This window comes from Lactuca sativa, chromosome 9 (genome assembly GCF_002870075.4).
Source record: "Lactuca sativa cultivar Salinas chromosome 9, Lsat_Salinas_v11, whole genome shotgun sequence".
NCBI classification, from domain to species: domain Eukaryota; kingdom Viridiplantae; phylum Streptophyta; class Magnoliopsida; order Asterales; family Asteraceae; genus Lactuca; species Lactuca sativa.
Genome location: NC_056631.2, coordinates 51,697,423 through 51,710,346, shown reverse-complemented (window position 1 = coordinate 51,710,346; position 12,924 = coordinate 51,697,423). Strand labels below are relative to the sequence as shown.

Below are 12,924 nucleotides of genomic sequence, written 5' to 3'. Positions count from 1 at the left end.
CTCGAATGAAAGAAATGTTGTGAAAGAACTGGGAACGAGCCTTTTCTTTTTGGATTTGTATTTTTATTTAAAAAATAAAATATATATTCAATTAATAATAATATTTTTACATTGCGGTGTGGTTCAGTTATTTTGCGGTCTTTCGAAACATAAAACCGCACCACACCGAAAAGTTGCAGTTTTTTGAATTTTTAAAACCGCACCATCGGTTAGGCCTGACAATCATGTCGTGTTCGGGTTGGCGTGTCGCAGGTTGGTGGGTTAACGGGTCAAAATATGTCAACCCAAACACGACCCATTTAAATATACGGGTCATAGGTTGGCGGGTTTGGAACATAAACCCATATATGACCCGCCAACCCATTTATTTATACAGGTTCACAGGTTGGCGGGTTCGTGGGTCCGAATTTTAGACATTTAAGTCTTAAACATCCAAACGAATATTTAAAACATTCATAGAAACATGTTACAAACTTAGCCTTATAGGTTACGACTTACGACTTTAGACCATCTACCACGAGTCAATATGTCAAAACAATCAAATGGTCTATGAATCAATGATATATTATATAATACTTATTAAATATTAATACTTGATACATAAATACATTTAAAAATAAAATAAATTTTTTTATTACGAATATAAACGGGTTGGCGAGTCAACCCGTTTATTTTTTGAGAAACCCATATATGACCCGTTTAATAAACGGGTTGGCGGGTTGAAAAACTGAACTCAAACCCATTTATTTCGTGTCGTATTGCGGGTCGTGTCGAGAATTGTCAGCCCTACCATCGGTTATATGTTCGGTTTTGGTTTTTCGGTATTAGTTTTTTAGTTATGTTGCGGTTTTTCGGTTTGCAGTTCGGTTTTTTGCTCAATAACATCAATATTTAGTTTATTGATATGTTTTAGTAGTATGTAAAAGAAATATGTAAACACTTAAATTTTATACTCTTAGTATATATAATGGAATTGATATCAATTTTGATATGTTATTTATTTAGGAATCATATACTGTTAGTATATATAATGCAACTGATATTAATTATGATATGTTATTTATTTAGGTTTTGCTATAATCTTAAAAGAAATTCAATAGCTTATATTTTTATAATAAAAAACTAGTTTATAACCCGTGGAAATCATGGTTATAAAATTAATTGAAATTTTATAGTAGAACCTCAAAATTAATAATTAATTATTTTAAATAAGTTATTAATTATGATATATTTATATTAGTTTTGTGAAATTATAATCGTTGATTCAAATAAATAAATATAATTAATTTTTAATATATATTAGACATTTTTTATTTGTGAATTAATGAAAACAATGATATAAAATTTAAAATTTAAAATGGAGAATAAATACATTGACAAATAACATCACATTAATTAGTAGGTCTAATAAATTTAAAATGGAGAACTAATAGAATTACAAGTGATATCATATTAATTAAGAGGTCTAATATAGTGACACATGGCAAAATGACTACTCTTTTATTAGTATAGGGATATAGTTGTTTGATATAATATATTTGTTGGTTATTATTTTATTTTACCATTATATTTTTTATTTATTAATTTATAGTTAATTATTTCGTGTAGTATATATCAACATGGAAAAACAATCGACTATTAACGGATTATTTAAAAGAAAACATGTTAATTTTACTCAAAATCCTGAAAACCCACCATATATTGTTTTGGATGAAAAATACCCCAATGTCTAGTATTCCTGTTGTGGAGAACCTAATGTCTAGTATTCATGTTGCATAGAACACAACATCTAGTATTCTAGTTGCAGAGAACCCGTGCAAAAAACCTCAACTTGAAGTGAATGAAATTTATCTTAATACAGTTGAATGAGATCCTGATTTGCATATGCAGATTTACCATTATCTAATTAATCAACGAGATAGCATCCGTCGAGCGTACATAAATTTTGGCCCCTTTCAACAAAAACTTCAAGTATATCCAAAAGCTAGACCAGAAACCCATAAACATAGCTTTCAAGAGAAATTACTTTTGAATATGGAACTTCAACATTATGAGATTGATTTTGTTAAACGTGCAAACTATAAACAATTGACATCTATTTCAGAATTACATCAATGGTTGATAAAGACCGAAAGAGTAACCAATTTTCATCTTATTTATCGAGTAGTTAGTCTCATACTTACTCTTTTGATTTCCACTGCTACAAAAAAAAAAAAAAAAAAAAAAAAAAAAAAAAAAAAAAAAACTTATTTTCAGCGTTGAACCTTATTAAAACAAGGTTACAAAATAATATGAAAGATGAGTTTTTGAATGGCGCACTAGTTTTGACACTTTGAAGGGGAACTTGCTGAAAAGATTAGTCTAGAAACCATTATATTAGACTTTAAAAATGCAAAAGATCAACGAGTTCCACTTTTATTTGTGATATAGAAAGTAAAATAACAATGTATCAATTCATTGAACTCTAATAAATTTATTAAAAATAAGATTGAGTGTTCATCCTTACCATATCAAATTTACGCCCTCTTATAAAAGAGGTTGAATGCAACGTAAAAATGATCATTCCATGAAATTAATATTAAAATTTCACTTTGGGTTTTTTGAATATTATTCTTAGCTCTTTTTTCGACGAAAACAGTCACAAGTCTATAACCAACAAACCGTGTTGAACATAGCAACAAACTCCACAAAAGTAGATTCGGATCATACATATCCTTCATAATAAATGAAAATCACATTTGTCAAATGTCATGTTTTCATTAAATTTGATAAATGTTATTTTCTAGGATTTAAATTTTTTTCCACTTGTTATTTTCTTATGTTTTTTATTTTCTGAAATTTAAAATTCATATTTTAGTGAGAGTTTATATATGTAACTTGTAAGATAGATCATTCTATTAATAAACGTTTTTATTTTAAATCATTATATCATATATTATTTTTTGATTAGTATATATTGAATTACTTACTTTATTTATTATATTTTTAGTATCTATTTAAAATTATTATTATTAAAAGTATATTTTAAAAATTCATAATAAACTTTTATTTTTAATTAACTCATCTGATATGGATACCTAATCTAACATAAATAAATAAAAAATAGAAAAACTTGGACTGTATTTCCCTTTCAGTAGGAAATTCATTGCAAGGTTCCTATTAAAATTAAAGGAAAATGGAACTAACATCTTTCCAAATTGTCCCAAACAAGAAACTTAACGCCAAATTCGTTGCAATTAAGTAGGAAAGAATCAGGATTGACCAAGATTTGTTGACGGATTACCATTTACCAAAAAAATACTATAAATATATACAAAATTCACAATGTGAGATAAGAGAACCCAAAATCGAGAAAAAAAAACCAAACTTGATATTCAATCTTGAAATGGAGGTAAAGCCGGTGGTTGCGGTGGTGACACAGAAGCTGACAGACACCTTGAATGACGAATCGGTAGCCGATAACAAAGTCATGATACATCTACTCAAAGGCGTCATAAAGTCTCTCAAGAAGCTCCAGAGCTTCTCTCAAGAAAAGGGCGTTTCAGATGCATCCCAGAGGGCAACAGACCATCTTCGTGTTCTTTATCAGGTTGAAGACGAAGTTGAGAAATTCACCTTCCGATTTGCTCAACAGAGAAAGAAGTTTGGTTTCTTAATGAAAAAAACCTACTTCTTCAACAATCTTAACTCCTGTCGTAGGCTCAAACGGAAGATCAAGAAAATTCAGACTCAGATTCCCGCTTCTCCTCGAGACGTGTCTGTTAGAACAAACAGTTCATTGTCCCAGCAGAACTCACTGACAACCGTTTCTGATGACATTGAACATCACAACGATGATGAAGATGGAGATGATGATTTCGGCTATAAAACACATATCCTGCAGCAGAAGAGTTCCTCGCATGTTTGGGTAATTTCGGAAATCCCAAGTAGTCCGAGCCCTAGAAGTGGGTTTTTGACTCGATCTTTCACAATGATCCCGCATCCGGAGAAGATTCAGATATTGTCGAGTTTCTCCAACCAAGAAGAAGAACTCGGGATTTTCGGGCTTAATGATGACATCAAAAGCTTGGTGAAATGGGTGACGCAAGAGAGGAACGTTTCTAGATTCATCGACGGAATCGACATTCCGGTGAAAAAACAGACGAGGAACAATGAAATTTTTGTCCCGATTGTTGGTGAATTGGGTTCAGGAAAGACCACTCTTGCTCGTGCAGTTTATAGAAACAGAAAGATCAAGGATCACTTTGAATTCCATGATTGGGTTTCTGTAACAGAAGAGTACACCGCAGAGAGAATCTTGCACAGTGTGTCGAAGAAGGTGGGTTCGGTTAACGAAAATGGAAATCAAAATCAAAGTCTCCTCGATTACCTCAAGGGTAAGAAGTACCTGATTGTGATTGATGGTGTCGGGAGTCGTGGTGTGGTGAAAGATCTGATACATGCTTTTCCAGATGAAAATAATGGAAGTAAGGTAATCTTCACCTCTCGTGATGTTTGGATAAATCGAGAGATGAACATCAATCCCCATATCATGCAACCATTAAACGAAAATGAAAGGTGGAGTTTGTTTCTGAATAAGGCTGGAAAGGAAAAGGAGGCCGATCAAAATCAAATCCACCCGATGACAAGAGATAGGATCTTGAATATCCGCGGAAGTCTCCCTCTGAATATCGTCCTCATTGCTAAATTGCTATCCACTATGAGCATAGAAAGATGGTCCTCTGTAATTGTTCTTAATCAATATTCTGACGACGACGTTTTGAGCCTATGTTATAATGACCTTCGCATCCAGAAAAAGTTATGCCTTTTATACCTCTCTCTTTTCCCAAAAGATTACGATATTCCAGTTCGGAGGTTGCTCAGGCTATGGCTTGCCGAAGGATTTGTGAAGAAAAGGTTTGTGAAGAAAAGTTCTGAAGAAATCCCCCCTGAAGATTTAGTACAGGAATATTTCGATAGTTTGGTTGATCGGGGTATGATTGAGATAACCAAATTAAGGTCCGACAACAGCCCTAGACATTGCCGTTTAGTTTCTGTTTTTCACGACTACCTGTTACCAAAGGCTCAAGACATTAGCCTCTTCTACATCCACCGGAATTTAGAAAATCTTGAGGATGCTGCAAATCCGTTTGGCGTTCGTCGGATGGTTCACCACATGACCACCACCGGAGCCATCGCCCCCACCACCAGAATGGCACATACTGAGGAAGAAGACACCGACGCCACTCTCTCTTCTTCTCCAAGTTCCCTTTCTTGCTTCTTTCCAAGTTGCAGAGAAAATATAGATGTCTCCGATCTCCAGCAATCACAGCCTCATAGTTCCACTTTTGATCCCTCTCTTTTGAGGTCTTATGTGTCGTTTAACTTCCAACGTAAGGACATGCCAGAAAAAGAAGTTGGAATACTTTTGGGGAGAATTATCAACAGTCGGTTTGGATTATTGAGGGTGCTTGATCTAGAAGGTGTTTGCAAACCTAATCTGCCTGAGAAACTCGGTCAATTGTGTCATCTGAGGTACCTAGGGCTGAGATGGACGTTCTTAGAGAGTCTCCCTGAATCTGTGGGTGACCTGACTTATCTAGAAACCCTAGATGTGAAGCACACTTGTGTAGATACTTTACCCGACTCCATTTGGAAGCTGAAACACCTTCGTCATCTCAATCTGAACAACATTCGACTTGCCATGCCACCTAGCAGTTCTTCGAGTCTCCTCACTCTATGGGGATTGGTTTTAGATGAGAAGATATCAGTAAACGAGGGTTTGGGGAAGTTGCTTGATCTTAAAGAGTTGGGGATTAAGTTTAACCTAAGCAAAAGCCAAGGCGTGTTGCTTGAATGGATTGCAAAACTGAAAAATCTTCAATCGTTGAGGTTAATATCTGTAAATGACATGGGTCGACCTTCGAAGCTAGATCTGAAACCACTACGGGATTTGGAGAAACTTTCTCATCTTAATCTGTATGGGAATTTAGAAAGATTACCTGCTCCGATTGAATTCCCTCCAACAGTTAGGGTTCTTACACTGTCAGTCTCTCGGCTAGACAATGATCCGATGGAGACATTGGAACAACTGCCTTCGTTGATGGTGTTGAGGCTTTTGGGGGATTCGTACACAGGAAAAAGAATGGTTTGTCATGGAGGAGGATTTAAGAAGCTTGAGGTGTTGAAGCTGTGGAAGCTGAATGATTTGGAGGAATTGGATGTGGAGGAAGAAGCAATGGAGAGACTCAAAGAACTAGACATCAGACGATGCCATAACTTGAACGACATCTCTTGTAGATTGCTGCAAAAACAGAGGTGCTTGGAGGAATTGATATTGACAGACATGCCGGATGATTTCGTGGAGAGGATCAAGAAAAGAAAATCAAAGGACACATCTATGATAATCAACGCTTGGAAACTTGCTCCATAGGCTTTGTGAGCTCTTGCTTTCGATGGTTATAACTTACCATTAGAATTTTCTTTGTCTTTCTTCATTCATCTACCATTAAAATTTCTCCTAGTCAAGTATTTTATGTTGGAATATAATTCCTGCTTAGAATGCTCTTGGACCATTTATGTGATATTTTAATATGAATGTAGCAGTTGGTGATAATCCTAATGTTGCCGTTAGGGAAAATGACATGAGAGGGTAAGTTATTTTTGAAATGTACATATTTCGTCCTTATTCTTTTTTTTTTTTTTTTTGTAAATTAAGCCCTTATATTCGATTTTTTGTAATTGCTCAATCCTTTTGACCTGGTATAGCCGGTATACCGGTCATATAACATTTTGATTTTATTTTCTTGAAATGAATTGAATATGTGTCATCATACATGGATAAAACGGCAATTAGGGCTCATTTAATAAGTCATTCCTCCATTCACTCAGTCGATAATCCCTCAAAGTTCTTGATTCACAATTATAATCAACAATGGCAGAAGATGTGGATACGATCGTTGATGTACACTATCAAGGGCTGTTTACACCTACCCCATTGATTTATTTTGATGGAGTAAAAGCTTCGGTACCTCAAACGGTTGTGAAGAAGATGAACTTCGGTGATTTCATCCCCTTTCTTGAAAAGCTTACTAACGAAAGATGTAGAGATGTGTATTACTGTCCACATGAAGTGAGGTTGTCAGACGGATTACATGCTATTCAGAATGACTGCGATTTTAACGAGTTTCTTGAAGATATGAATGAAAAGAAGAGATTAGATGTGTATGTGGATCATCATCATGAACCTTTGTTTGATTGGATTCAGGAGGAAGAAGCAGAACTTGAAGATGAAGATTTGGTTTCTATTGATGATGTCGACTCCATTTTAGAAGATGGTCTGAAAGCTCAACATGTAGAGGACGATGAAGTTATATCTCTCAAAAGAAATTTCAATGATCCATTCCTCAACAAACTTTGTCCAATACAGAATGATGACTTGGTTGAAGAAGATCATAATGCAATACGACCTATCTACCCAAGACATGATCATACTCAAGAATGGAATCAGATGAAGCCTTGATTAGGTATGAAATACTCTACTACTGTTGAACTTAAATACTCTCTTAGTTGCTATGCAGTAGCAAATGGTTATGATCTGTGGTATGAAAAGAATGACAAGACTAGGTTGCTAGTTAGGTGTTGTAAAGGAAAGCATCCCACATGCCCTTTTAGATTGTATGCTTCCTGGATGAAAGAGGAACACACTTTTCAGATTAAGTCTCTTATAACAGAGCACAAGTGTTCTAGGGCATTCAAACTTGGTTCAATTGTAACATATAAGTGGATAGGAAAACAATTTGTGAATGATGTTTTGGAGAGTCCTAAACTAAGTTTGAGGAAAATGAAAGCACTGGTATCTAAGAGATACAACATTAATGTGAGTGTTGGGCAGTGTAGGAATGTAAAAAAGTTAGCATTGTCTGAAGTTGAAAGAAGTTTGAAAGAACATTATGCCAAATTATGGGATTATGCAGCTGAAATCAGAAAGGCTAATCCAGGTTCACATGTTGAGGTGTTCTTGGAGCCACAACCTGATAATATTGTGGTGTTTGATAGGTTTTATGTTAGCTTTAAAGGTGTTGTAGATGGGTGGTTAGATGGATGCAGAAAGGTAATTGGGGTTGATGGTTGCTTTCTTAAGGGTGTTTGTAGAGGGGAGCTCCTATCAACAGTGGGTAGAGATGCTAATAATAACATTTATCCCTTAGATTGGGCAGTAGTCAATGTTGAGAACAAAAGGACATGGAAATGGTTTTTGGACAACCTGATGGAAGACATTGGAGGGGGGAATGGTCATGGCATTACAATCCTCTCAGATGGCCACAAGGTAATCATTCTATTTTGTTCAATTAACTTTAACTGTTTTGGTCATTTAATTAACTAATCATTTTATTGTTTGAATCAGGGATTATTTGAAGCTGTGAAGGAAAGACTTCCTGATGTGGAGCATAGATTATGTGCTAGACATATTCTAGCTAATTTCCACAAAAAATTTAAAGGAGAACAATACTTTAAACCATTTTGGAGGGTTGTGAATGCAACAACTGTACCTAAGTTTGAAGCAGCAATGAATGAGATTGAGTCCTTGGAAAGTATGGCTTATGACTATCTCATAGAAAGGGATCCAAGGTGTTGGTCAAAGGCTTTTTTTAGAGAGGGTATGGATTGTGATGCAGTAGAGAATGGAGTTTCTGAAAGTTTCAATTCTGTTGTACTTGATGCTAGAAGGAAACCATTGATAACAATGTTGGAGGACATAAGATGTTGGGCAATGCAGAGGTTATGGATGCAGAAGCAAAATGGTTTGAGTTGGGATTTGGACATATGCCTAAGTATCAGAAGGGAAATAGAGGATTTGAAAGAATTGCAAAGGTTAGTAACTATTTCATTATTTATACATAGGTTTTATAATGGTAACTGACTATCTTCTTGTATATTGACAGATTTTGGGTACCTTATGTGAGTGGCTACAAAGAATTTGAAGTGTTCTCAGGAAATGAGAGGTATGTTGTTGATCTGAATCAGAGGGCATGTGGATGCAGAAGCTGGCAACTCACAGGCATTCCATGTGTACATGCCGTATCAGCAATTTCATCATTGAACCTAGATGTGGAGGCTTTTGTATCCAACTCCTATACTAAAGCCTCTTTCCTTAGTAGCTATGAGTATAACATCCATCCACTCAATGACAGTTCTGAGTGGCCACATGTTGAAGGACTTCATACTATTTTGCCTCCATTAAAGAGGAGGTTACCTGGCAGGCCATGTGTCAAAAGGAAAAGAGATCAGGAAGAAAGAGAGCTAAGTGGGCACACAAGGCATACTATGTCAAGGGCAGGCATTCCTCTAAGATGTACCATTTGCCACCAAACTGGCCACAACAAAGCCACATGCCCAAGTAAGCCAACTCCAGCTCCAACCACAGCATGTCCAAGTCATTTAACTCCAGATTCAAGCACAGCAGGGCCAAGTCATGTGAAGAAGGCTCCTGTGAAGAAGGTTCCTGTGAAGAAGGCTCCTATGAAGATGGTTCTTGTGAAGAAGGGTCCTGTGAAGAGAAGTCCTATGAAGAAGGTTCCTTTGAATGATGTTGGTAGGGTGAGAAAGTTTTCAGAAAGAATCACAGAAATTGGTATTCAAAAAAATGTTAAAGTCAAGGATGGAACTGGATGCAGCCAAGACAAACTTATGACCTTAGAGTAATTAGGTTTTGATGTAGTGGGGTAATGCATGTGACATATATATTTTGATGTAGTGTGGGGTAATCTTTTGAACTTAATTACTATATTACCCCTGCTGGTGGGCTTATCTTTTGTAATTATTAAATGGCTTGATGCCTTTTGTCATCCACTTTTATTTGTCTTTACATCCAATTCTCTATAAAAGAATCTTTCCTGTAATTTGTCTTGGTTTTACCTCCATTTGACTGAGTTAATTACATCAACATCTATATATAATAACAATAAACTTTACCATTACATAAACATAAAGTACATCAACAACCATTACATAAACATAAAGTACATCAACATCCATTACATAAACAAGAATTACACAACAAGTCTATTACATCAAAATCCCATAAAAACCACCAGAAGCATATCTTCAACCCCAAAACATAACCTTAACAATGACCAGCAAAATCAGTATCTGAATCATAACCTTCAACTGTTTCACTTCTTCTCTAACAGATGCCACATCCTCTAAAACTTGTTTAAGATAATCTGCAAAATCTGAAAGAGTATCTTCTGTAATGGCCTTCATATTCTCAGGTTCTTCATCAATCCATTCCCAAAATTTACACTTTTTCCCTGGTGTAGTAATAAAATCAACAACATAGCAGGAAAGAAGAAGCAAATTGATTCGATTTGACAAATAAAATCAATTTAGGTATTTACCAATGAGTTAGGGCACACTCGGAATTTCTTTCCAGGGTTATCTTTGGTCCTGGAGGTACGAATTCTTGAAGGGAGTTCACAATCACAGAGGACGTCCTTATCTACTCTCTGATTGCTTGAACCTGTGGAGATTCTTGAGCCACTTGACATCTTCTTTCTTCTTTTACGAAATCCCCACTTCCATGTGTTCGAGTTTGAAGCTTCCTGAATTTGGATGTTAACATTCGTTTATAAGGAGTGACTAAGCTAATTAATTTTTATGCAGTTGTTGTTAGGGCCACGTGTGCTTCCACATCAGCATAACCGATAGAAGTCGGTCAAAATGATCTATTGTGTACATATTAATAAAATATAAGGGCTTAATTTACAAAAAAAAAAGAATAAGGATGAAATGTGTACATTTCAAAAAGTAACTTACCCTTTCAAGTCATTTTCCCTTGCCATTATGACATATTTGGTGTATGCACTTATGTAATGTTGACATGTGAATATGTGATGGATGTGGATGACATAACAATTACATAAGGAACCCAATGGTTAATTTTTTATGCACATATTGCGAGAATTAGAAAGAGGCTCATGAACTCTGTTGTTCTTCTTACTTCTCAATCACGTCAAGATCGATTTCCATCATAAGAGACGTATATCCTTAAATAATCGGTCAAGATATCATCATGGTATAAATATCTCCTACTTCTTCACATCATGGATTCGCACCAGATGATTGTAGTGCCTTTAGTATAGTGGGGATTTACAAGCAGGGCCGTTCCAAATATATTTTGGGTCCAGAGCAAGAGAAAAAAATGGGCCCTTAAAACACATAAATGTCATCAAGTTTTTTTTTATAACAAATCAATAATTAAAAGAAAATTATTTGTACTATCTTCTAAATATAATAATTTCCATAAAAAATTTGGGTCCCTTTAAAAGATGGGCCATGGACGGTCGTCCCTATCGCTCACCCTTTGGACGGGCCTGTGTACAAGAGACTCGTTGAGTTCAATTTTAGCTACAATACAAGTGTGGAGATGCGGACTTTGTCTTTGGATAAGCTAAAGTGAACTCAAGAACATGGGGTTTGGATATAGTGCCTTTGGCTGTGGGGGTCCAAGGGGCGGTGCCTCCGGTGTTTGTCCATATACAATCTAATATACCCGACATTTGATTTTCTGCCAAAACCAATTGTCACAACTGTTGGGAATAGTTGACTTTTTCTCTGCAAAAAATTAACGGAATATAACTTCCATCTCTCTCTCTCTCTCTCTCTCTCTCTCTCTCTTTCTATATATATATATATATATATATATATATATATATATATATATATATATATATATATATATATATATATATATATATATATATATATAGAGAGAGAGAGAGAGAGAGAGAGAGAGAAAGAGAGAGAGATAGAGAGAGAGAGAGAGCTAGGTTCAAATGTTTCTAGAAAATATTGTGTGCCTAAATGCACCAATCAGAATTTAGGAAAAAAAATCATTAATTAAATAATAAAGTGTAATTTAGTAATTATGTATGTACAATTAATTATATTCCAAAATTATAATCCCTAAAATAATGGGTCAATTTCCCTTTAATAGCATTTAATCAAGATAATTAGTTTATAAACCCTTAAAAAATCATCGTTCGTTTCATCATCGTCACCATAAAATGCCGACTTCCACCCAAGCAAAAAATCCTTCATCCTAGGGTATTGTGTTCTTCCCTTTTCGATCCTGGTAAACACCCTCTTCACCGACGACCCTCCACCTACAACCACCAATCCCATCATTTTTCCGGTGTTGGTCCCTTGCACCGACGATGATGGTGTCGCAACATATGAGGTGAAATCGAATATGTAAAATCGATCTCTACAATCGATGGTAAATTTCCTCCTGCTAATTTCTGATTTTACAATCGACCATCTTCCATCTCCTTCTTCGATAAAAAACAGTTCCTTCTTCGATAGCCTCTATTTCCCATTTGTTTATCCCATCTTTATGTTGTTTATGCAAATCTCAATTTACATGTTGTTTCGGTGGCTTACAAGTTGTCCAAGTGTTTGATAATAAAACATGTCTTCCAAGTGTTTGATATAATGTCAAAAAGAGAATTTTTTTTTATGTAAAAGAGGCAAGTTTGATATGTTTTTTCATATCGATTATTCTGTTAGAATATTCAACAAAGAATGTTAAGAATATTATGCAACAAGTATATTATTCTGTTAGAATATTCAACAAAGAATATTTATATATATCTTTATGTTGTTTATGGAAATCTCAATTTTCATGTTGTTTCAGTGGCTTACAAGCTGTCCAAGAGGAAAGTTGATGAGAACTTGCATTTACTGCATACCATCCTTTTAGGAAAACGAACAAAGGTATAAATCAACAAATTAAACAATCTTTTTATCTTTTTTTATATATGAAAGCTAAGCTTTTGTGGCTTCTGAATATTATGCAACAAGTATATTATTCTGTTAGAATATTCAACAAATAATGTTAAGAACATTATGCAACAAGTACATTATTCTGTTAGAATATTCAAC

General features: G+C 35.0%; 2 protein-coding genes across 2 annotated transcripts; both read left to right on the top strand.

Moving 5' to 3' along the window:
• The first annotated feature begins 3,183 nt into the window (after positions 1 to 3,183).
• LOC111921238 (putative disease resistance RPP13-like protein 2) lies at positions 3,184 to 6,667 on the top strand. The gene has a single exon (XM_023916813.3). It carries the CDS (start codon positions 3,386 to 3,388, stop codon positions 6,410 to 6,412), a length of 3,027 nt encoding a protein of 1,008 aa, XP_023772581.1. The 5' UTR covers positions 3,184 to 3,385; the 3' UTR covers positions 6,413 to 6,667.
• An 840-nt stretch (positions 6,668 to 7,507) lies between these two features.
• On the top strand, positions 7,508 to 9,881 carry LOC111921312 (uncharacterized). The gene is made up of 3 exons (XM_052767330.1): positions 7,508 to 8,308; positions 8,387 to 8,853; positions 8,925 to 9,881. The coding sequence occupies exons 1-3, from the start codon at positions 7,508 to 7,510 to the stop codon at positions 9,682 to 9,684; spliced, it is 2,028 nt and encodes a 675-aa protein (XP_052623290.1). The 3' UTR covers positions 9,685 to 9,881.
• Positions 9,882 to 12,924: the final 3,043 nt, after the last annotated feature.